The sequence below is a fragment of the Ranitomeya imitator genome, chromosome 3 (genome assembly GCF_032444005.1).
Source record: "Ranitomeya imitator isolate aRanImi1 chromosome 3, aRanImi1.pri, whole genome shotgun sequence".
In the NCBI taxonomy this organism is placed as follows: domain Eukaryota; kingdom Metazoa; phylum Chordata; class Amphibia; order Anura; family Dendrobatidae; genus Ranitomeya; species Ranitomeya imitator.
This window is the reverse complement of record NC_091284.1, coordinates 525389720-525415102: the sequence shown is the minus strand read 5'-3', so window position 1 is coordinate 525415102 and position 25383 is coordinate 525389720. Positions and strand designations below refer to the sequence as shown.

Genomic DNA, 25383 nt, shown 5'->3' with positions numbered 1-25383 from the left:
TTATGACTGGCACTGGGCTGTATCACTTCTATAGGCAATACTGGCACAGGTTATGACTGGCACTGGGGTGTATTCACGTCTATGGGCAGTACTGGCACAGGTTATTACTGGCACAGGGCTGTATAACTTCTGTGGTTAGTATTGGCATTCTGGTGTATCACTTCTATAGGCAGTACTGGCACAGGTTATGACTGGCACTGGGTGTATCACGTCTGTGGGCAGTATAAGAGACCCCCGGCCATGTGACCAGGACGAGCTGTTCCGGGAGGATGGTTCCCACGGCCATGTCACCCGTGGTTTGATCACACCGCTCTGTAGTAAGTGTCCTCAGGTCCGGGCACGGTGTGTATCAGCGGCAGCCAGTGCCACCCCTCAGCTCGGACCCCAGCTCTCGGCTCCATCGCGTTTGGCCCCTCTCTCTCGCCGTCTATCGGTCGCAGCGTGCTGATGTCGCCGTGCGTCATCTCCAGGGCAGCGGAAAATGGCGGAGCCTTTACCGGAGCCCGGACGGTACTTGTGTGAGAACTGTCCGGCGGACATCAGATCTCGTGTCCCGGTAAGCCGGGGGAAGAGGAGTGAGAGCAGGGGGCACAGGCAGGAGATGAGACGGAGGGCAGAAGGGGCGCTCACTGGCAATCACTGTACACAGCTGCTGGCACCATGATCCCTGCACCCGGAGCATCACAGCAGAGATGTGTGCTGCCGCCAGCTCCTGCACTGCACGGTGCAAACTTTCTCATGTCTGCTCCTGCCTGCCAACTTGTCCTGAGCTCGGCCGTGCACACAGCTGATCCCGGTGCCACCACTTAGGCCCGAGCCGGGGGCAGCCATAAGGGCGCACAATCCCTGCCAGCTCGTCAGCATGTGGCCAGTGGGAAAGCACGGTGCTGCTGGAATACTGCTGCCAGTGTGCCAGAGCTAATGGAGGCTTCCAGCATCACTGTCCCGGCCTCAGAGGCATAGATGGTGGCTGTGTCCAGGAGGATCATGATGGGGGCACAGAGCCCGACTGTAGTGCTGGTGGTCACAGGTGGGCACACAGCAGGGCCGAAGGATTGATCGCATTGGAAAACACATTGCTTAGTATTTGTTCCTAGTTTTCGGATTCTTTGGCATCGCCTTTTCCTGGCGGGCCGGTAGTCGCGCTCTGACTGTCTGATTTTATGTTAGTTAGAAACTTTTCTTTCAACAAAAGCCAGAATATATTGTGATCTATGACGGGATCTGTCATTAGATCCATGGTGCCCGAGCCACCGCAGCGTGAATCTGAGCCTTTCGGATCCGCAGTGGATTGGCCTCTGCACATTCGCAGCAGTTTTCCATGCAGTGTACGGTACCATGTAAACCTATGGAAAACCAAATAACATGCTGCGGAAAAAAAGCGTTGGAAACGTAGTGTTGTTTATTCCGCAGCATGTCAATTCTTTATGCAGATAACACAAATCTGCAGAGTAATCCGCAGCGTGTGCGCAAACCCTTAGAAACGCTCGTTCCACGATTACCTTGCTGTGTAAACAGGTTGCCGATCACCCAATAAATCAACTAAACGCTCTGTGGCAGGGGTGAAGTGGTTGTCACAAGAGATCGTCATTTTTGGCGGGTCATCTTTCTGTGTAACCAGAACTTGTGCTGCCGAGAGCCATGGCAGCCTTTGCCCACTGAGCGATCTACCACAGATTACTGCGGTCGGCGGGTGTAAGCGGGCTATGTAATGACTGGCGAAGGTTTACATATTGATGGTCATTCGTGCGACTAAATGGACCCTTACTCTAAAATGCTCAGTGTTTCAGGGAAAAAATAGGTCAAAAAGTCGGCTGTGGACTATAGGGAGAGACGTGACTAGTCCACTGCTGGTGGTCCCAGAATGGATCCTCCCAGCACTGTTTCGGTTGATTGACAGGTCTCTCCTTACGGACACACACAGCTTTTCAAACTATTTTCTCTGAAACATCGCAGCGTTTCAGAGAGACCTACACGGCTGCGATCCTGCACCCAGACATTTTTGGGCGTATAAACTCTGCGACACTTGGACCTCTCGCTGTTCTGGGGTGCTCCCAAGTCCAGTTCACATGAATTCGATGAGTCCGGGACCCCCACATTTGTCAACATGGGCCTGTGTTCTGGTGCATTTTACACCACATAATGTCTAATCTTGCTGTGACACATAATAAATGATTGCAGATGAGGTTAACAGACAGGAGTGAGACTTTAGGTGAGGGAATGTGCTCGGATAAGGCCTCTTTCACACTTGCGTTGGTACGCGGCCGTCGCAAAGCTTCGGCGCGACGTACCGACGGACGTTGTGCAAATTCGGGGGAGGAGTGGGCGGAGTTCTGGCCGCGCATATGAGGTGGGAAATGGCGGATCCGACATACGAAAAAAGTTACATTGAACGTTTTTTTTCGTGACGATGGTCCGCCAAAACACAACGCATCCAGTGCACGACGGACGCGACGTATGGCCATATATCGCGGTCTGTCGGCAATACAAGTCTATGGGAAAAAAATGTATCCTGCGGGCACATTTGCAGGATGTGTTTTTTTTCCCCAAAACGATGCATTGTGACGGATCTAAAACTACGCAAGTGTGAAAGTAGCCTGAGGTGTCAGGCTCAGGTGCTGACAATAATATGTTCGAGTCCCCACATCTGTTCGACAGCCTGTTTGTTAGGCAATCCCTGCATGTGTTGCTGTCGAGCAGCTGAGAGACACGCCGCAGGGACTTGAACATATTATTCGAGCATGTCGAAGTCACTGTTAGCACCCGAGCATGCTTAGATAACACCTTATCCCAGCACATTCGCTGTTCACTAATTAGGACACATTAATGGATGCAATATTTTATTTTATTTTTCTAAAGTCATACAAGTTTGGTGTATTGTCACTCTACTAAGTGGATAGAAACACTTTGCGCATTGAAAAAAACTCTTTACATTTTTTATTAGTTTGTCGAAAATTATAGCTACGGTATGTTACTCACAGCAAGCCAGCTTATAAAATACAGCAAATGATAGTTCCCACAATGAGTGTTTAACTCTGTATTTTATTTTGCTGCACAAAACCCACAGCGTCTTACAGTTCCAGTGGATGGGATTTTTTTTTTTTGCTCAGAGTAAACTGACCTGCGGAGCGCGTGTCAATTTCTCTTTGCGGTACGCTGAGTTTTTTTGTGCAAATTTTCCCCATAGAATTACTTTAGATGCGGAAAGTGAGTTTTCATTGTGTCCAAAAAACGCATGTAATCCTCACATGATTGTATCAATAAAGCTTTGTCAAAGCCAAATACCAGGAAGTATCAAAAACATATCAGCTTTATGTAAAACATTACATTACAAAGAGACAAAAGTAGCAGTGTCAAAAACGCAGTGAACTCCCCCCACAAATAACTGAATTTACATAATACGTGCAGAAATGTAGCAGTAGATCTGCAACATCAAAAACTCACCACTCACTGAGGGAACATGGCCTCATCCTAAGGGCTCATACTCACGTGTGAGAAACTCGGGTGAGTCTCGCACGTCAATACCCGGCACTCGGGAGCGGAGCGAGCGGCTGCATGTATTCCTATGCGGCCGCACGCTCCGATCTGAGTGCCAGGTATTGACGTGCGAGACTCACCCGAGTTTCTCGCAGGTGAGTATGAGCCCTCAGGGTGGAGTCACACCAGCGCATGGCACCGGATGTGAGAGCATCGGATGCGATCTGCTAATAACCCTCATCTGCTACGAGTGGGACCCAAGTGTCCGTGCTCTGTGCTTCTATTCTTTCACATGAGGGAATCAGAACACAGGTGCGGAGGAGACAGAGAAAGTAATTTCTCCATCTCCTCCATGGCCTGACTCGCCGTATATGTGACTGCACTGGGATAACATCCGAGTGCAGTGCGATATTTCACATGCACCCATAGACTTGTATGGGTGTGATTGTTCTCTCATGCCGAATCAGCGTTAAAATATCAGATTTGAGCTGCCCCATGGTATAACACTGTGATGTTTTATCTCATAGCACTCGGCCGCGTTATACGGTAGTGTGACTCCGGCTTCAAGCCTTATTTACACATTCAGTATTTTACCTCAGTATCTGTAAGCCAAAACCAGGAGTTCTTTAAATATACAGAAGTGGTGATATGTTTCTATTAGACTTTTGCTCTGATTGTTCCACTCCTGGTTTTGGCTTATAAATACTGAGGTAAAATACTGACCAAGCAGTATTAGATGGCCTAATATAGGTGCTGACATGCAGCCACATTATTTCCTCCAGCAAGCATCCTAATTCAGGTAATTCCACTTTCCCTTAAGGTACCGTCACACTAGACGATATCGCTAGCGATCCGTGACGTTGCAGCGTCCTGGCTAGCGATCTCGTCCAGTGTGACAGGCAGCAGCGATCAGGCCCCTGCTGTGCTGTCGCTGGTCGGGGAAGAAAGTCCAGAACTTTATTTGGTCGCTGGACTCCCCGCAGACATCGCTGAATCGGCGTGTGTGACACCGATTCAGCGATGTCTTCACTGGTAACCAGGGTAAACATCGGGTAACTAAGCGCAGGGCCGCGCTTAGTAACCCGATGTTTACCCTGGTTACCATCCTAAAAGTAAAAAAAAAAAAAACACTACATAATTACCTACAGCCGTCTGTCCTCCAGCGCTGTGCTCTGCACTCCTCCTGCACTGGCTGTGAGCGTCGGTCAGCCGGAAAGCAGAGCGGTGACGTCACCGCTCTGCTTTCCGGCTGCTGTGCTCACAGCCAGTACAGGAGGAGTGCAGAGCACAGCGCTGGAGGACAGACGGCTGTAGGCAAGTATGTAGTGTTTTTTTTTTTTTTTACTTTTAGGATGGTAACCAGGGTAAACATCGGGTTACTAAGCGCGGCCCTGCGCTTAGTTACCCGATGTTTACCCTGGTTACCGGCATCGTTGGTCGCTGGAGAGCTGTCTGTGTGACAGCTCTCCAGCGACCAAAAAGCGACGCTGCAGCGATCCGGATCGTTGTCGGTATCGCTGCAGCGTCGCTAAGTGTGACGGTACCTTTAGATAAATTCTTGCCATAATGAGTCTGTGATTAGGGGTGTCCCGTTCCTCGTGAATTCGTACTCGTACACATTACTACAGCTTTCCTCACATGAATCACTAGGCCCTGTCCTAAGCAAACGTAGGCACCAAGAGAACGGCGTGCTATCAACGTAGGCACCAAGAGAACGGCGTGCTATCAATGTGTATCAAACGAATACTTGTACATACATTGGGCCATAGCAGCCTCTACATATTTTGCAGTCTACATCTAAATAGTATTTCCATTTGATCTATAGGTCAAGAAATGTTGGACTTGATGAGCCTATGTCTTTATTTTTTCAACCTATGAGATTCTAAGCATAATTCATAGATATAACACATACCCACAGACTTCTCATCTATTACCTACATATACTATGCATTACTATAATGTTTTGCATCATGTTCCTGCAGGTTCAGCTCCTAGACACTGATGGACTAGAACATGAGGTGGATGAAGCAGAAGACAGCGAATCACCTGAACAGCGAGCCCGGAGACCCATGAATGCGTTCCTTTTGTTCTGTAAGCGTCACCGTTCTCTTGTACGCCAAGAGCATCCTCGTCTGGATAACCGCGGTGCTACAAAAATATTGGCAGATTGGTGGGCATATCTGGACCCTCATGAGAAGCAGAAGTACACCGACATGGCAAAGGAGGTTTGTTAACAGATTTGTATGTATGGTTTAATATCAGTCTTGTTTCTTCCATTAATCCGTTCCTCTATTACCTGCAATGAGTGTACGTCTTCAAACTAAAGGGATCTGGATCCTTTGAAAAGCAGGAGAAGACTTTTCTTTGGAAGTCCTTTTTGCTCTACTGGCTTTTATTACGTGTATTACTTAAAGGGGTAGTGCGAGTTTTTTGTTTATAGGATAGGGAATTATAGAACTTTCTCATATAAATATAAATTCTGCTCACATATTTTTCTTAAATAGGTTCTGTTGACCCCTATGTGAAATAGATGGTATGATCCATGGACTAACTTATTCTGTGTACTGCATTAAACTTGGCATCTGCCATGTGTCTCTTGGCATTCTATTGGCACTGTCAAGGTATCGAACAGGTGATTTGTCATGCAGTGATAGCATATCTGCCATGGGCAACAGCCAGCATCTGCCTGTAGCAGCAGAGACCAAAGCTACCGGCATTACTGTGCTCAGTCCCTGACATTGGCATTCACGGCGCAGTGCATTGTCAGGGTGCTGCTGGTGTGCCATGGTAAAGGCCCTCATGGCTGCTGGAGGCCCTCATCGCTGCCATGTAGGTGCGCATGAGAAACCCAAGTGCATTTAAAAAAAAAATACATAGATATATTAAACAATAAAAATATTACACTCAAAATACTTCCCTATTCCCCCATTAAAAATAAAGGCATGAAAAAATATATACCGTATATATTTATTCTAAAAGTCTTATCAAAATTTAAAATGAAATCTGTATGTTAAACGCTATACAGCAAAAAAAAAAAAAAAAGCATCAAATGTTCCCCAAGATAAATAAAGGTAAAACGATAGCTCAGCACACAAAAAATCCCTCTTATGGAAAAATGAAAGTTGCGCATCTTGAAAAATGATGACACATACCAATTTTTTATATTTTTTTACCATTTATTTTCATATTTTTCTACCACGTAAATAAAATAAATACACAAGTTTGGTAGTGCCATAAATGCCACAATCGTAACATGGAGAATCATGTTTTCTGGTTGTATTTTACCGCACAATGAACGCTGAATAAAAATCAAAAAAACAATGGTGGATTTTTTTTTTTTTTACTATGTAACCGCATTTGGATTTTTTTTCCCCAATACATTATATGTTAAACTAGATGATGAAAGAAACAATAAGACAGGATCCTAGACACAAACAAAACCATAAAACAAGGATCCCTAAAATATAACTTTTCATGAAAAAGTCTTAAAAAAACATGTTCCAAGTTGTTGAGGAGTGGGGGCACCTGCCACAGAAACTTAGGGTGCCAACCTCCACTGACAGGCAGGAGTTAGTATAGTGGACCTGCAAGGTCGTATTAGAATACATTGTATATACCTTTCTATACCCATACCTTCTCTGTCCCTTATTTTGACATTTTTATCTTGTCCACAACTTGGAACATGTTTTTTTAAGACTTTTTCATTAAAAGGTATATTTTAGGTATCCTTGTGTTATGGTTTTGTTAAACTAGATGATAGTTTAAACTACAACTCGTCCCACAAAAGACAAACCCTCTTACTGCATTGTCTCCGTCATTGACGTTAAGGGCATTAGAGAAAATGTCAAAATGTTTTTAGTTAATTTTATATTTTAAATATTTTTATGGGTCTGCTCATTTACTGAATATTTTGGGAGTAACTCAGAATGCGGGCTTAAAGGGAACACTTGTAAAAGCTTGTTTAAATCAAGTTTAAAAAAAACTATATATATATATATATATATATATATGTACAGCTCAAAAAAATAAAGGGAACACTAAAATCCCACATCCTAGAAATCACTGAATGAAATACAGTTAGGGCCAGAAATATTTGGACAGTGACACAAGTTTTGTTATTTTAGCTGTTTACAAAAACATGTTCAGAAATACAATTATATATATAATATGGGCTGAAAGTGCACACTCCCAGCTGCAATATGATAGTTTCCACATCCAAATCGGAGAAAGGGTTTAGGAATCATAGCTCTGTAATGCATAGCGTCCTCTTTTTCAAGGGACCAAAAGTAATTGGACAATGGACTCTAAGGGCTGCAATTAACTCTGAAGGCGTCTCCCTCGTTAACCTGTAATCAATGAAGTAGTTAAAAGGTCAGGGGTGGATTCCAGGTGTGTGGTTTTGCATTTGGAAGCTGTTGCTGTGAGCAGACAACATGCGGTCAAAGGAACTCTCAATTGAGGTGAAGCAGAACATCCTGAGGCTGAAAAAAAAGAAAAAATCCATCAGAGAGATAGCAGACATGCTTGGAGTAGCAAAATCAACAGTTGGGTACATTCTGAGAAAAAAGGAATTGACTGGTGAGCTTGGGAACTCAAAAAGGCCTGGGCGTCCACGGATGACAACAGTGGTGGATGATCGCCGCATACTTAATTTGGTGAAGAAGAACCCATTCACAACATCAACTGAAGTCCAGAACACTCTCAGTGAAGTAGGTGTATCTGTCTCTAAGTCAACAGTAAAGTGAAGACTCCATGACAGTAAATACAAAGGGTTCACATCTAGATGCAAACCATTCATCAATACCAAAAATAGACAGGCCAGAGTTAAATTTGCAGAAAAACACCTCAAGAAGCCAGCTCAGTTCTGGAAAAGTATTCTATGGACAGATGAGACAAAGATCAACCTGTACCAGAATGATGGGAAGAAAAAAGTTTGGAGAAGAAAGGGAACGGCACATGATCCAAGGCACACCACATCCTCTGTAAAACATGGTGGAGGCAACGTGATGGCATGGGCATGCATGGCTTTCAATGGCACTGGGTCACTTGTGTTTATTGATGACATAAGAGCAGACAAGAGTAGCCGGATGAATTCTGAAGTGTTCTGGGATATACTTTCAGCCCAGATTCAGCCAAATGCTGCAAAGTTGATTGGACGGCGCTTCATAGTACAGATGGACAATGACCCCAAGCATACAGCCAAAGCTACCCAGGAGTTCATGAGTGCCAAAAAGTGGCACATTCTGCAATGGCCAAGTCAATCTCCAGATCTAAACCCAATTGAGCATGCATTTCACTTGCTCAAATCCAGACTTAAGACGGAAAGACCCACAAACAAGCAAGACCTGAAGGCTGCGGCTGTAAAGGCCTGGCAAAGCATTAAGAAGGAGGAAACCCAGCGTTCAGTGATGTCCATGGGTTCCAGACTTAAGGCAGTGATTGCCTCCAAAGGATTTGCAACAAAATATTGAAAATAAAAATATTTTGTTTGGGTTATGTTTATTTGTCCAATTACTTTTGACCTCCTAAAATGTGTAGTGTTTGTAAAGAAATATGTACAATTCCTACATTTTCTATCAGATATTTTTGTACAACCCTTCAAATTAAACGTTACAATCTGCACTTGAATTCTGTTGTAGAGGTTTCATTTCAAATCCAATGTGGTGGCATGCAGAGCCCAACTCGCGAAAATTGTGTCACTGTCCAAATATTTCTGGCCCTAACTTTATTCCGGTTGTAAATCTTTATTCATTACATAGTGGAATGTGTTGAGAACAATAAAACCTAAAAATGATCAACATAAATCACAACTAATATCCCACAGAGGTTTAGAGTTGGAATGATGCTCAAAATCAAAGTGGAAAATGAAGTTGCAGGCTGATCCAACTTCAGTGGAAATGCTTCAATACAAGGAAATGATGCTCAGTAGTGTGTGTGGCCTCCACGTGCCTGTATCATCTCCCTACAACGCCTGGGCATGCTCCTGATGTGGCGGCGGATGGTCTCCTCCCAGACCTGGACTAAAGCATCCGCCAACTCCTGGACAGTATCTGGTGCAACGTGACGTTGGTGGATGGTGCGAGACATGATGTCCCAGATGTGTTCAATCGGATTCCGGTCTGGGGAATGGGCGGGCCAGTCCATAGCTTCAATGCCTTCATCTTGCAGGAACTGCTGAAACTCTCCAGCCACATGAGGTCTGGCATTCTCCTGCATTAGGAGGAACCCAGGGCCAACCGTACCAGCATATGGTCTCACAAGGGGTCTGAGGATCACATCTCAGTACCTAATGGCAGTCAGGCTACCTCTCGCGAGCACATGGAGGCTGTGCCGCCCTCCAAAGGAATGCCACCCCACACCATTACTGACCCACTGCCAAACCGGTCATGCTGAAGGATGTTGTAGGCAGCAGATCGCAGTCCATGGTGTCTCCAGACTGTCTCGTCTGTCAAATGTGTGAACCTGCTTTCATCTGTGAAGAGCACAGGGCGCCAGTGGCGAATTTGCCAATCCTGGTGTTCTGTGACAAATGCCAAGCGTCCTGCACGGTGTTGGGCTGTGAGCACAACCCCCATCTGTGGACGTTGGGCACTCAGACCATCCTCATGGAGTCGGTTTCTAACCATTTGTGCAGACACATTCAAATTTGTGGCCTGCTGGAGGTCATTTTGCAGGGCTCTGGCAGTGCTCCTTCTGTTCCTCCTCGGGTGGCTGAGGTAGCGTTCCTGCTCCTGGGTTGTTGCCCTCCTACGGCCCCCTCCACGTCTCTTGGTGTACTGGCCTGTCTCCTGGTAGCGCCTCCAGCCTCTGGACACTACGCTGACAGACACAGCAAACCATCTCACCACAGCTCGCATTGATGTGCCATCCTGGATGAGCTGCACTACCTGAGCCACTTGTGTGAGTTGTAGAGTCCGTCTCGTGCTACCACGAGTGTGAAAACACAACCAACATTCAAAAGTAACCAAAACATCAGCCAGAAAGCATTGGTACTGAAATGTGGTCTGTTGTCCCCACCTGCAGGACCACTCCTTTATTGAGTGTGTCTTGATAATTGCCAATAATTTCCACCTGTTGTCTATTCCATTTGCACAACAGCATGTGAAATCGATTGTCAGTGTTGCTTCCTAAGTGCACAGCTTGATTTTACAGAAGTTTGACTTACTTGGAGTTATATTCTGTTGTTTAAGTGTTCCCTTTATTTTTTTGAGATATATATACCGTATATACTTGAGTATAAGCCGAGATTTTCAGCCCATTTTTTTTGGGCTGAAAGTCCCCCTCTCGGCTTATACTCGAGTCATATACCCGGGTGTCGGCAGGGGAGGGAGAGCGGGGGCTGTGTAGTCATACTTACCTGCTGCGGCGCGGTCCCTGCAGTCCCTGGCTTCTCCGGCGCTGCAGATTCTTCCTGTACTGAGTGGTCACATGGCACCGCTCATTACAGAAATGAATAGGCGGCTCCACCCCCATAGGGGAGGAGCCGCATATTCATTGCTGTAAATGATCGGTGCCATGTGACCGCTCAATTACAGGAAGAAGCTGCAGCGCCGGAGAAGCCAGGGACTGCAGGGACCGCGCCGCAGCAGGTAAGGGGAGCGCAGCGCTATAATTACCTGCTCCTCGCTCCGGTGCGGCTCCGTCTGCAGCGTCCTCTAGCAGTGACGCTCAGGTTAGAGGGCGCTTTGACATAGTCAGTGCGCGCCCTCTGCTGAGCGTCAGTGCTGGAGACGGAGCCGCAGAGGAGCAGGTAATTATTGAAAGCGCCGACGTCCTGAGAAGAGAGGTGAGTATGTGATTTTTTTTTTTTTTTTTTTTTATTGCAGCTGCATTCTATATGGCACAGCTTTATAAGGAGCATCTATGGGGCCATAATCAAAGGTGCAGAGCATATATGGCACAGCATTATAAGGAGCATCTATGGGGCCATAATCAAAGGTGCAGAGCATATATGGCACAGCATTATAAGGGGCATCTATGGGGCCATAATCAAAGGTGCAGAGCATATATGGCACAGCATTATAAGGAGCATCTATGGGGCCATAATCAAAGGTGCAGAGCATATATGGCACAGCATTATAAGGAGCATCTATGGGGCCATAATCAAAGGTGCAGAGCATATATGGCACAGCATTATAAGGAGCATCTATGGGGCCATAATCAACGGTGCAGAGCATTCTATATAGCACAGTTGTATATGGAGCATCTATGGGGCAATAATGAACGGTATGGAGCATCTATTTTTATTTTTGAAATTCACCGGTAGCTGCTGCATTTTCTACCCTAGGCTTATACTCGAGTTAATAAGTTTCCCAGTTTTTTGTGGAAAAATTAGGGGGGTCGGCTTATACTCGGGTCGGCTTATACTCGAGTATATATTATTATTATTATTATTATATATTATTATTAAATTTTTTTTTTTTCTTCGAACTACTATATACAATGATAATCCTGACATTTTGCATGTTACACTCTGGCCATGGAGCCTCATAATCAACTTCTCATTTATTACATCACTATATGTAAGCCAAAGCCAGTAGTGGAACAATCAGAGGGAAAGTATAATAGAAACACGTCTGTATTTATATTTATCAGCCAATCCTGGTTTTAGCTTACAGATACAAAACAGGTGAACGTGGCCTTATTGTCTGGGGCTTGTGTGCTTGCTATAAAGCATATTTCCAAATGCTGTTAGCAGAAAATGGCTGCCCCTGTAATCAAGGATCGAAGAAAAAAAATCTACATACAAAAAATAAAAACAGATTACCGGAAGGACTATGTACAGTATTAGTATGTGGTTTAACTTATAGGTGATACCTTCCCTTTAGAGCAGGGCTTTGGAGTCAGTGTTGATTTTGATGGAGTCGGTATAAAATGGTCAGACTCCTAAAACATATAATAAATTGGGTACAGTAGCACAGTGCAGGATGTGCTGTAAATGTTTCCATAAGAATTTGGGAAAGTTCTCAAATGTCTTATAAATGTCTTCTGTTCCTGATCTAAGGATCTCCGCTTTTAGTTGAGATGAATCTGTGCTGCACTTTCAGTATTGAGGCAGTGCTGGGGAGTCGGAGCCAGGAAATTTGAGGAGTCAATCGGAGTCGGTAGTTTGGCTTAAGGGAAAGCAAGCAGGTGGTAAGGTGTATATAAATCACTAGATGGTAGCCAGATTCTAACGCATCGGGTATTCTAGGATATGTATGTAGTTTATTTATGAAGATTTTAGAATAATACATTGAATACACAGGATTCGGCCGGGCGCGACCAGTTAGCGAAGCGTGGTTCAAATCCCGCGCCAATTCGCGGCCAGACTGCACTTGTCGCTGATTGTTCGCGGCCGGCCACTTAGTATATAGCACAGCTACGTAGTTTATGACAGCCCACGTAGTATATAGCACAGCCCACGCAGTACATTGCACAGCCCGCGCAGTACATTGCACAGCCCGCGCAGTACATTGCACAGCCCGCGCAGTACATTGCACAGCCCGCGCAGTACATTGCACAGCCCGCGCAGTACATTGCACAGCCCGCGCAGTACTGTACATTGCACAGCCCGCGCAGTACTGTACATTGCACAGCCCGCGCAGTACTGTACATTGCACAGCCCGCGCAGTACTGTACATTGCACAGCCCGCGCAGTACTGTACATTGCACAGCCCGCGCAGTACTGTACATTGCACAGCCCGCGCAGTACTGTATATTGCACAGCCCACATAGTATATAGCAATGTGGGCACCATATCCCTAAAAAAAAAAAAAAAAATTAACCCCTTCCCGACCTTTGACGCACCGTATGCGTCATGAAAACCTGTGCCAATCCGACCTGTGACGCAGCATATGCGTCATGGTCGGATCGCGCTCCTGTAGGCCAGGTGAAAGGGTCAATTGTAATTTCACCCGGCCTGCAGAGACAGGGGGAGTTGTACTTTAGCCCAGGGGGGTGGCTTCAATGGCATCGGCCATGGCTGGAGATCGCGATCTGACCCCCCCCCCCCCCCCCCCACCGATCTCCTCCCCTCCGGTCCTCCGTCCTGTCATATAGTCTCCCCCGCTCCCCTCCGTCCTCCTGTCTGCTCCCAAAATGCTTACCGACCTGTGTCCGTCCGTCCTCCCGGTGTCTGTCCGTCTGTTCGATGGGCGCCGCCATCTTCCAAAATGGCGGGCGCATGCGCAGTGCGCTCGCCGAATCTGCCAGCCGGCAGATTCGTTACAGGTACATTTTGATCGCTGTGATCGGTTCATCACAGCGATCAAAATAAAAAAAAAAAATAAATAAACCCCCCCTTTATCACCCCCATAGGTAGGGACAATAATAAAATAAAATAAATAATTTTTTTTTTTTGTTTTTCTTTGCCCCACTAGGGTTAGGGTTGGTTCACACTGCGTCTAAGCAGTCCGTTAGACGAACTACGTTACACCGCGGCATAAACGCGGTGTAACATAGTCCGTTACGGCCGCCATTGACAGCAATGTCGGACGCATCACTTGCGCACGCCCACAATGGCCGTGCGCTAGGGATGTGCCGTCATTGAGTGACGGACCCGAAGACGCGGACTGCAGCGATGCAAACATCGGCACATTTTTGAGGAAAGAAAAATGATTTTTTATTTTCACGGCTCTGCGTTATAAACTTCTGTGAAGCACTTGAGGGTTTAAAGTGGTCACTGCACATCTAGATTAGTTCCTTGGGAGGTCTAGTTTCCAAAATGGGGTCACTTGTGGGGGGGAGCTCCAATGTTTAGGCACACAGGGGCTCTCCAAACGCAACATGGTGTCCGCTAAAGATTGGAGCCAATTTTTCATTCAAAAAGTCAAATGGCGCTCCTTCCCTTCCGAGCCTTACCATGTGCCCAAACAGTGGTTTACCCCCCACATTACCCGCATGGGGTATCGGTGTACGCAGGACAAATTGTACAATAACTTTTGGTGTCCAGTTTCTCCTTTTACCATTGGGAAAATAAAAAAATTGTTGCTAAAACATCATTTTTGTGACTAAAAAGTTAAATGTTCATTTTTTTCCTTCCATGTTGCTTTTGCTGCTGTGAAGCACCTGAAGGGTTAATAAACTTCTTGAATGTGGTCTTGAGGGGTGCAGTTTTTAGAATGGTGTCACTTTTGGGTATTTTCAGCCATATAGACCCCTCAAACTGATTTCAAATGTGAGGTGGTCCCTAAAAAAAAAAAAATGGTTTTGTAAATTTTGCTGTAAAAATGAGAAATCGCGGGTCAAATTTTAACCCTTATAACTTCCTAGCAAAAAAAAAATTTGGTTCCAAAATTGTGCTGATGTAAAGCAGACATGTGGGAAATGTTATTTATTAACTACTTTGTGTCACATAACTCTCTCGTTTAACAGAATAAAAATTCAAAATTTTGAAAATTGCAAAATTTTCAAAATTTTAGCCAAATTTCCATTTTTTTCACAAATAAAAATTATCGACCTAAATTTACCACTAACATGAAGCCTAATATGTCACGAAAAAACAATCTCAGAACCGCTAGGATTCGTTGAAGCGTTCCTGAGTTATTACCTCATAAAGGGACACTGGTCCCTGGAGACTGGCCAGGTCTTTAAGGTCAAAATAGGCTGGGTTATGAAGGGGTTAAAATAAAAATATAGTTATATACTCACCTTCCGTTGGCCCCTGGATCGAAGCGGATACCGACGCTCCTCGCGTGCTCTGGTCTGAAGAGTGCATTGCAGTCTCGCTACGTCATCATCTCGTGAGACTGCAATGCATGGAGCAGTCACCGGGGCGTCGCGAGGAGCGGGAAAGGCCTGTTCCTGATCCGGGGCGCCGTAGGCCGGTGAGTATGTAACTATTTTTTATTTTTTTTTAATTATATTTAACATTAGATCTTTTTACTATTGATGCTGCATAGGCAGCATGAATAGTAAAAAGTTGGTCACACAGGGTTAATAGCAGCGTTAACCGATTGCGTTACACCGCGGTCAACGCTGCCATTAACACTGTGTGAGCGCTGACTGGAGGGGATTATGGAGCTGGCACTGACTGCGGGGAGGGAGGAGCGGCCATTTTGCCGCCGGACTGTGCCCGTCACTGGTCATGGCTGTTTTGCCACGACCTATCAATCAGTGACTTTGATTTCCATGACAGACAGAGGCCGCGACCAATGAATATATACGTGACAGACAGACAGACGGAAGTGACCCTTAGACAATTATATAGTAGATTGGCCCCACCATTAAGTACCAAGCAGTGGGACTTTGTTTGAACAGTCATTCTGTGCTGACAAACCTCTTTTAACCCCTTCCCGACATCGGGCGTAAAAGTACGCCGATGTCGGACTCCCTCCCTTGAACAGCTGGCATGTGCCTTTAACAGCCACGGGTGGAATTGCGATCCTCCCACGGCTTTTAACTACCGTAGTTAAATACCGCTGTCAATCTCTGACAGCAGCATTTAACATGCGATTCCGGCAAGAGCGCCGGAAATCCTGACTATCGGTGACCCCTTCACTTGATCGCGGGTCACCGATGGGTTGGCATGACAACCAAAGGTCTCCAGCAGACCTCTATAGTTGTCACTGCCGGATTGCAATGAGCAAGTGAGCAATTCTGCTACATACATGCGATCTGATAATCGCCAGCATGTAGCAGAGCTGATTAAATTATGGCAGCTTCTCGTCTCCCATAGAGACTATTGAAGCCTGCCAAAAGAAAAAAAAAAGTTTTTAAAAATTAAAAAAAATCTAAAAGTTCAAATCGCCCTCCTTTTGTTCCATTCAAAATAAAAAAAAAATTAAAAAAATCAAGCATACACATATTTGGTATCGCCGTATTAGGGGAGCATTTCCTAAGGCACGTGCTCAGTCACCTCTCCTAATATTCCAGGACAGGATTCTCTCCGTGTAACAGGACAGCCGCCATTTTATTCTATAGTGATTACCTCTCTGGACGAAAACAATTGTGATTTGCTATTAAAATGTATTTATAATGACTTTTTTTTTTTTTTTTTTTCCTATTCCTAGAGATCCCCTTTAAGTTTAGTGTCCAGTACACATGGCAGCAGAGCGTCACCCATTTTCTCCTTCGCCTCATAGGGGGACACAGACCATGGGTGTATGCTGCTGCCACCAGGAGGCTGACACTAAGTAATACAAAGAAAAAGTTAGCTCCTCCCCTGCAGTATACATCCTCCTGCTGGCTCCCAGCTAACCAGTTCTTGCTTAGTGTCCGTAGGAGGCACACGGACGGGTCTGCTATTCAGACCCAAAGAACTCTTTTTTTACCGTTTTTTACTTTTTCTACGGTCGAATGGGGCGACGGATTCTTTCATGTTCCGATCTCCTAGAACCATCAACAGGCGAGCACGGGAGTTTCACCTCTCCGTATCCTCTCCTGCGACGTGGGAAGCCACTGCCTGAGCTGATTTTAGGGGCGACGGGCCCCTTCAAGGGCACCGATCTCCCCCCTCCCTTATCAGACGAGCACTGGAGTTTCACCTTCAGTATCCTCTTCTGCAGCCAGGTCTATTGCTGGACATTCAGCCCTGTCCACCAGGTTTTACCCTCGGCTGTACAGAGGCACCTTCCAGCGTGGCGTCCGAGCAGCCCCCACTGCATCACCACTGAAAAAGCGGATGATGGAAGGCAGACGGTTCCTCTCCACCCCTCTTCTGCAGGGATGGTGGATGGAGGCTCCCCAACCCTGCACCGTCCTATCTACCCGGGCTCAGCTCATACCTGCAGCATCTGCCACCCCCTCCATATTGGTTTAAGTGCTCCGTGAGATTTGGGTTTTCCGGCGGTCAGAGGAGGGCTCCATAGCGACTGGATCCCCACAGAGCTTCGCGGCACTTTTCCCCTCAGTCTGCGGGTGCGCGCCGGCCGAAGCCATAAATTTAGTCCCCGGCTTCTGCCCTGTTTAGGCCGCATCCCGGGAAGCCCCGCCCACCGCTTGCTCCCTTCTAGCGGCTCCGCCCCCCTATTCAGGTGCTTCTCGTTCCAGACGAGATCTCGGCGGCCATCTTCTTCCTCCTCCATTGCGGTCACTATTTCTTCTGGAGGGGGCTGCGGCCGGCGGTTTTTCAGCGCTGAAGTCAGCGCTATTCCAGACGGGGGACTCAGAACCTGACCAATATCTCCCCCCCCCCCCCCCCCGGCACGCATCCCGGCAGCATTAAGGGACTAGTTTTCCCTGTTTTTTATATACTTAAGGCTGCAATCTCTGGTGCCCCTGCACACTACAGAATGTATAGTACAGTGTGCAGGCTTGCAAACAGAGAGCTGTGAGTTCCCAGCAATGAAGCTCTCATGACTCATTCCCTGGTGACTCATTCCCTGGTATTTAATACTCTGCCCGGTAGTCGCTGGGCCCATAGGTGCATCCCCAGCTTTCCATGCCTTTTTATTAAACCCAGGACCAGCATTCCCTGGTCTTAAGGGTCCCCTAGTTTTAAAAGGGTCACATCCCCAGCATTCTCTGCTCTGCCAGAAGCCGGTCTCCTTTTCCTTAGTACTTAATCAGGCCAGTATGCCCTGGTCTTAAAGGCACAGGGCCAGTAGGCACTGGTCTTAAAGGCACATGGCAAGTATGCCCTCGTCTTAAAGGCACATGACCAGCATCCCTGGTCTTAAAGGAGCATGACCAGCATTCTTGTTCTTAAAGGCACATTACCAGCTTTGCTGGTCTTTAAGGCACTTGTTCCAACATTCCTTTCATGACCAGTATTCCTGGTCTTAAAGGCACGTGACCAGCATGCCCTGGTCTTATAGACTCGTGACCAGTATCCCCTGGTCTTAAAGACATGTGTCCAGTATCCCCTGGTCTTAAACGCTATAACCAGTAGGCCCTGGTCTTAAAGGCACATGACTAGTACGTCCTGGTTTTTCAAAGCCATGACCAGTATGCCCTGATCTTAAAGGCACGTGACCAGTATCCCCTGGTCTTAAACGCAATAACCAGTATGCCCTGGTCTTAACCCCTTTACCCCCAAGGGTGGTTTGCACGTTAATGACCAGGCCAATTTTTACAATTCTGACCACTGTCCCTTTATGAGGTTATAACTCCGAAACGCTTCAACGGATCCTGGTGATTCTGACATTGTTTTCTCGTGACATATTGTACTTCATGATAGTGGTAAAATTTCTTTGATAGTACCTGCGTTTATTTGTGAAAAAAACGGAAATTTGGCGAAAATTTTGAAAATTTCGCAATTTTCCAACTTTGAATTTTTATGCAATTAAATCACAGAGATATGTCACACAAAATACTTAATAAGTAACATTTCCCACATGTCTCCTTTACATCAGCATAATTTTGGAACCAATTTTTTTTTTTGTTAGGGAGTTATAAGGGTTAAAAGTTGACCAGCAATTTCTCATTTTTACAACACCATTTTTTTTTAGGGACCACGTCTCATTTGAAGTCATTTTGAGGGGTCTATATGATAGAAAATGCCCAAGTGTGACACCATTCTAAAAACTGCACCCCTCAAGGTGCTCAAAACCACATTCAAGAAGTTTATTAACCCTTCAGGTGTTTAATAGGAATTTTTGGAATGTTTAAATAAAAATGAACATTTAACTTTTTTACACAAAAAATTTACTTCAGCTCCAATTTGTTTTATTTTACCAAGGGTAACAGGAGAAATTGGACCTCAAAATTTGTTGTCCAATTTGTCCTGAGTACGCTGATACCCCATATGTGGCAGTAAACCACTGTTTGGGCGCATGGGAGAGCTCGGAAGGGAAGGAGCGCAGTTTGACTTTTCAATGCAAAATTGACAGAAATTGAGATGGGACGCCATGTTGCGTTTGGAGAGCCACTGATGTGCCTAAACATTGAAACCCCCCACAAGTGACACCATTTTGGAAAGTAGACCCCCTAAGGAACTTATCTAGAGGTGTGGTGAGCACTTTGACCCACCAAGTGCTTCACAGAAGTTTATAATGCAGAACCGTAAAAATAAAAAATCATATTTTTTCACAAAAATTATATTTTTGCCCCCAATTTTTTATTTTTCCAAGGGTAAGAGAAGAAATTGGACCTCAAAAGTTGTTGTCCAATTTGTCCCGAGTACGCTGATACCCCATATGTGGCAGTAAACCACTGTTTGGGCGCATGGGAGAGCTCGGAAGGGAAGGAGTGCCATTTGACTTTTCAATGCAAAATTGACAGGAATTGAGATGGGACGCCATGTTGCGTTTGGAGAGCCACTGATGTGCCTAAACATTGAAACCCCCCACAAGTGACACCATTTTGGAAAGTAGACCCCCTAAGGAACTTATCTGGATGTGTGGTGAGCACTTTGACCCACCAAGGGCTTCACAGAAGTTTATAATGCAGAGCCATAAAAATAAAACAAAATTTTTTTCCCACAAAAATTATTTTTTAGCCCCCAGTTTTGTATTTTCCCTAGCGTAACAGGAGAAATTGGACCCCAAAAGTTGTTGTCCAATTTGTCCTGAGTACGCTGATACCCCATATGTGGGGGGGAACCACCGTTTGGGCGCATGGGAGGGTTCGGAAGGGAAGGAGCGCCATTTGGAATGCAGACTTAGATGGAATGGTCTGCAGGCGTCACATTGCGTTTGCAGAGCCCCTAATGTACCTAAACAGTAGAAACCCCCCAAAAGTGACACCATTTTGGAAAGTAGACCCCCTAAGGAACTCATCTTGATGTGTTGTAAGAGCTTTGAACCCCCAAGTATTTCACTACAGTTTATAACGCAGAGCCATGCAAATAAAAAATATTTTTTTTTCCACAAAAATTATATTTTAGCCCCCAGTTTTGTATTTTTCCAAGGTTAGCAGGAGAAATTGGACCCTAAATGTTGTTGTCCAATTTGTCCTGAGTACGCTGATACCCGATATGTGGGGGGGAACCACCGTTTGGGCGCATGGGAGGGCTCGGAAGGGAAGGAGCATCATTTGGAATGCAGACTTAGATGGATTGGTCTGCAGGCGTCACATTGCGTTTGCAGAGCCCCTAATGTACCTAAACAGTAGAAACCCCCCACAAGTGACCCCATATTGGAAACTAGACCCCTCAATGAACTTATCTAGATGTGTTGTGAGAACTTTGAACCCCCAAGTGTTTCACTACAGTTTATAACGCAGAGCCGTGAAAATAAAAAATCTTTTTGTTTTCCCACAAAAATTATTTTTTAGCCCCCAGTTTTGTATTTTCCCAAGGGTAACAGGAGAAATTGGTCCACAAAAGTTGTTGTCCAATTTGTCCTGAGTACGCTGATACCCCATATGTTGGGGTAAACCCCTGTTTGGGCACACAGGAGAGCTCGGAAGGGAAGGAGCACTGTTTTACTTTTTCAACGCAGAATTGGCTGGAATTGAGATCGGACGCCATGTCGTGTTTGGAGAGCCCCTGATGTGCCGAAACAGTGGAAACCCCCCAATTATAACTGAAACCCTAATCTAAACACACCCCTAACCCTAATTCCAACGGTAACCCTAACCACACCTCTAACCCTGACACACCCCTAACCCTAATCCCAACCCTATTCCCAACTGTAAATGTAATCTAAACCCTAACCCTAACTTTAGCCCCAACCCTAACTGTAGCCCCAACCCTAACCCTAGCCCTAACCCTAGCCCAAACCCTAGCCCTAGCCCTAACCCTAGCCCTAACCCTAGCCCTAACCCTAGCCCTAACCCTAACCCTAGCCCTAACCCTAGCCCTAACCCTAGCCCTAACCCTAGCCCTAACCCTAGCCCTAACCCTAGCCCTAACCCTAGCCCTAATGGGAAAATGGAAATAAATACATTTTTTTTTATTTTTCCCTAACTAAGGGGGTGATGAAGGGGGGTTTGATTTACTTTTATAGCGAGTTTTTTAGCGGATTTTTATGATTGGCAGCCGTCACACACTGAAAGACCCTTTTTATTGCAAAAAATATTTTTTGCAATACCACATTTTGAGAGCTATAATTTTTCCATATTTTGGTCCACAGAGTCATGTGAGGTCTTGTTTTTTGCGGGACGAGTTGACGTTTTTATTGAAAACATTTTTGGGCACGTGACATTTTTTTATCGCTTTTTATTCCGATTTTTGTGAGGAAGAATGACCAAAAGCCAGCTATTCATGAATTTCTATTGGGGGAGGCGTTTATACCGTTCCGCGTTTGGTAAAATTGATAAATCAGTTTTATTCTTCGGGTCAGTACGATTACAGTGATACCTCATTTATATCATTTTTTTATGGTTTGGTGCTTTTATACGATAAAAACTATTTTACAGAAAAAATAATTATTTTTGCATCGCTTTATTCTCAGGACTATAACTTTTTTATTTTTTTGCTGATGATGCTGTATGGCGGCTCTTTTTTTGCGGGACAATATGACGCTTTCAGCGGTACCATGGTTATTTATATCTGTGCTTTTGATCGCGTGTTATTCCACTTTTTGTTCGGCGGTATGATAATAAAGCGTTGTTTTTTGCCTCGTTTTTTTTTTTTTTTTTCTTACGGTGTTTACTGAAGGGGTTAACTAGTGGGACAGTTTTATAGGTCGGGTCGTTACGGACGCGGCGATACTAAATATGTGTACTTTTATTGGTTTTTTTTTTTTATTTAGATGAAGAAATGTATTTATGGGAATAATATATTTTTTTTTTTTTCATTATTTTGGAATATTTTTTTTTTATTTTTTTTACACATTTGGAAATTTTTTTTTTTACTTTTTTACTTTGTCCCAGGGGGGGACATCACAGATCAGTGATCTGACAGTTTGCACAGCACTCTGTCAGATCACTGATCTGACATGCAGCGCTGCAGGCTTCACAGTGCCTGCTCTAAGCAGGCTCTGTGAAGCCACCTCCCTCCCTGCAGGACCCGGATCCGCGGCCATCTTGGATCCGGGGCTCGAGCAGGGAGGGAGGTGAGGAGACCCTCGCAGCAACGCGATCACATCGCGTTGCTGCGGGGGGCTCAGGGAAGCCCGCAGGGAGCCCCCTCCCTGCGCGGTGCTTCCCTGCACCGCCGGCACATCGCGATCATCTTTGATCGCGGTGTGCCAGGGGTTAATGTGCCGGGGGCGGTCCGCGACCGCTCCTGGCACATAGTGCCGGATGTCAGCTGCGATAAGCAGCTGACACTCGGCCGCGCTCCCCCCGTGAGCGCGGCCGATCGGCTATGACGTACTATCCCGTCCAGGGTCAGATAAGCCCAGGGCACCTCGACGGGATAGTACGTCTAAGGTCACAGAGGGGTTAAAGGCACATGACTAGTACGTCCTGGTTTTCAAGGCACATGACCAGTATGCCCTGGTCTTAAAGGCACGTGACCAGTATCCCCTGGTCTTAAAAGCAATAACCAGTATGCCCTGGTCTTAAAGGCACATGACTAGTACGTCCTGGTTTTCAAGGCACATGACCAGTATGCCCTGGTCTTAAAGGCTCATGTCCAGTATGCCCTGGCTTTTAAAGGCACACGACCAGTATGCCCTGGTCTTTAAGGCACGTGACCATTATGCCCTGGACTTAAAGGCTCAGGACCAGTACGCCCTGGTCCTAAACGCAAATGACCAGCATACCCTGGTTTTAAGGGCACATGACCATTATCTCCTGGATTTCAGCATGCCCTGCTTTTAAAGGCACATGAACAGTATGTCATCTTACAAAAGGCACAAGACCAGTATTCCCTGGTCTTAAAGGCTCATGGCCAGTAACCCCTAGCCTTAAAGGCGCATGACCAGTATTTACTGGTCTTAAGGGCACATCATCTATCCTAAGCTGGTCACCCTAACTGAGCTCTGGAGCACTCACATGCTCCCTCTCCTACAATGGGAGCCGTCGGCTAGCAGGGGCCGCAAGTATTCTAGAAAAACGTACAGGTTCTAGAAAATCTCCATCAACATTTGACGGTGATGCACTGGAAGACCTCTAAGTAGGATACCATACCTGGTCGGAATTTTATGGGCGACGGGTCCCTTAAAGGGCTCCGATTTCCCCCCACACCTTCAACAGACGAGCACACGGAGTGTCGCCTCCATGTATCTTCTTCTGCATCCAGGTCTATCGCCACAACCTGCCCTGTCCACTCGGAAACCTCAATTCTGGGGATGTGGCGTCCACATTTGTGGCGTCCCAACAAGGAGGTTTTCCCCCCTTTGTATCAGATGCAAGAAAGTGGACGATTCCTCTCCACTTCCCTGTTAAGAAGATGGTGGATCGAGGTTTTTCCTTATTTTCTTCTCTGCACGACGATGGCAGAGACCTGCTGGTTACAGTCCCGCATTCTGTCACTTGGCAGACTCGCCGGGCAGAATTTCTTGCGGTATTCCTACCAGTATCCTGGCAGGTGTATCATCAATTAAGATTCCACAGACGGTCGGATAGCAAATCTAGTTCGTTCCGTCTTGTGGTTTCGGGTTCAGCGCTCTACCCTTCCTTAGCCGCCACATGGGTTGCTTGACCAAAGGGAGAGAATGAAAGTCTCCGGGTCCCAGACCTTATCTACTTCGTTCCACAGTATAGCTGGCCAATCAAATCTTCTGAGCGGGAGACTAGCAAGGGATCGTATCTCTTCTTCAGGCTCAACCAGCAGTGGAAGCATTGGCCAGGACAGTCTAGATCTAAGGGATCTTGGTTCCAAAATGGAGGGAATGAAAAGTATCTCCATTCCTGGACCCCAAACTTCTAACAACCTTTGACAGGGCCCTTTCTTTTTTCGGATGGAGTTCCTCCGCTCAGCCACTTCTTCAACAGAGAAACGTGGTTGTTTTCTGGCATCCATCGTCATTCGGGATTCTTACCCTCACATACCTATTTCTCCTCTCTACTATAATCTCTTCGCCTTTCCATTCGCGAACAGTATTTTCACGACCTGGCCCTTCTGCCTGGCTACCACACCAGAGTGGTCGCAAGGGTCATGACGGTTGTCATGTTCTTCTTGCACCTTAGAAGCATGGTCGTCCTGCCCTATTTGGTCGACTTTGTAGCTGCTCTCCTAGGACTACGCTGAGTCGTCCATATCACTTGCAATTACCTCTCTATTGGGCTAGCAGCTAAACTTAGACAAGTTTTTTTTTTTTTCCTCATTCTCAGCCCATCAGATCCTCTTTGAGGATGATCCTGCCCAAGAAGGATGGTTATTCTCTCTCGGGTCTAGGTCGTGGCCCTTCTACAGGGAGCTTGCGCACTCGATCTCTCATTCCCCCGGTTCTTTCAATTCGCTAGGAGGGTTCTGAGGGAAAGGACGTCTACGGAAGCAGTTTCCTTCGCTGCGCTCGTTTTCTGCAAGTCTATCAGGCTCTCAAAGGGTAGTCTCTGAGCTCCTTTCTCTTCCAGAGCCTTCTCCTGGCCCAAAGGCTATTGGGAGATACCATTGCCAGTTTTCTTCTCCCGATCATCTCTCTGTAGATCCGAACGGTACGGCTATTCCTTCAGCATTCCCTCTGCCTTCTGGCGGGTCTTCAGTTGGATAATGCCTCGGCTGTGCCCCAAAGTTAGCCATCTAGCAAGTACTCTCAGTCAAGCGCCATGGCTAAGGTACCTCGCACTCTCTGATGGGCCGAGTTCTATCTTCGGTGATCTCAACAGTACATTCCCTGGAGTAGAACACTGGGCGGCAGACATATTCAGCCGTCCGGGTTTTTCCTCAAGTGAGTGGGAACTTCACTCGGAAATCTTCCATCGGACCTGCCTTCACTGGAGTACTCCAGAGGTAGTTCGGATGGCGTCCAAACTGAACGCCAATGTACTCCAGTTCATGGTTTGGCCTCGCGATCCAAGACCATTGCAGTGCATGATCTATTCTTCCATGGTACCAATTTCCATAACCCCTCTTCCACTGCGTCTGAAACCTTTTCGGAAGCGGGTAGGGCCCCAGTGATCCCGGGAGACCCGCACTGACCATGTCAGGTTTTTTTCTCGCTTGCGGTACTAGTATTTTTCCGGCTTATTGTCTCAAGCTGGAAATATGGT

General features: G+C 46.1%; 1 protein-coding gene across 2 annotated transcripts in view; it reads left to right on the top strand.

Moving 5' to 3' along the window:
- Positions 1-244: 244 nt before the first annotated feature.
- The window catches only part of BBX (BBX high mobility group box domain containing), a 123829-nt gene continuing 98690 nt past the window's right edge, over positions 245-25383 (top strand). The window contains exons 1-2 of one of the 2 annotated variants that reach the window (XM_069757770.1): positions 245-556; positions 5460-5702. In XM_069757770.1, coding sequence (XP_069613871.1) covers positions 482-556; positions 5460-5702 — 318 coding nt within the window. In that variant the 5' untranslated portion in view covers positions 245-481. The remainder of the gene's footprint in view (positions 557-5459; positions 5703-25383) is intronic. The other variant, XM_069757769.1, reaches the window with a different exon arrangement.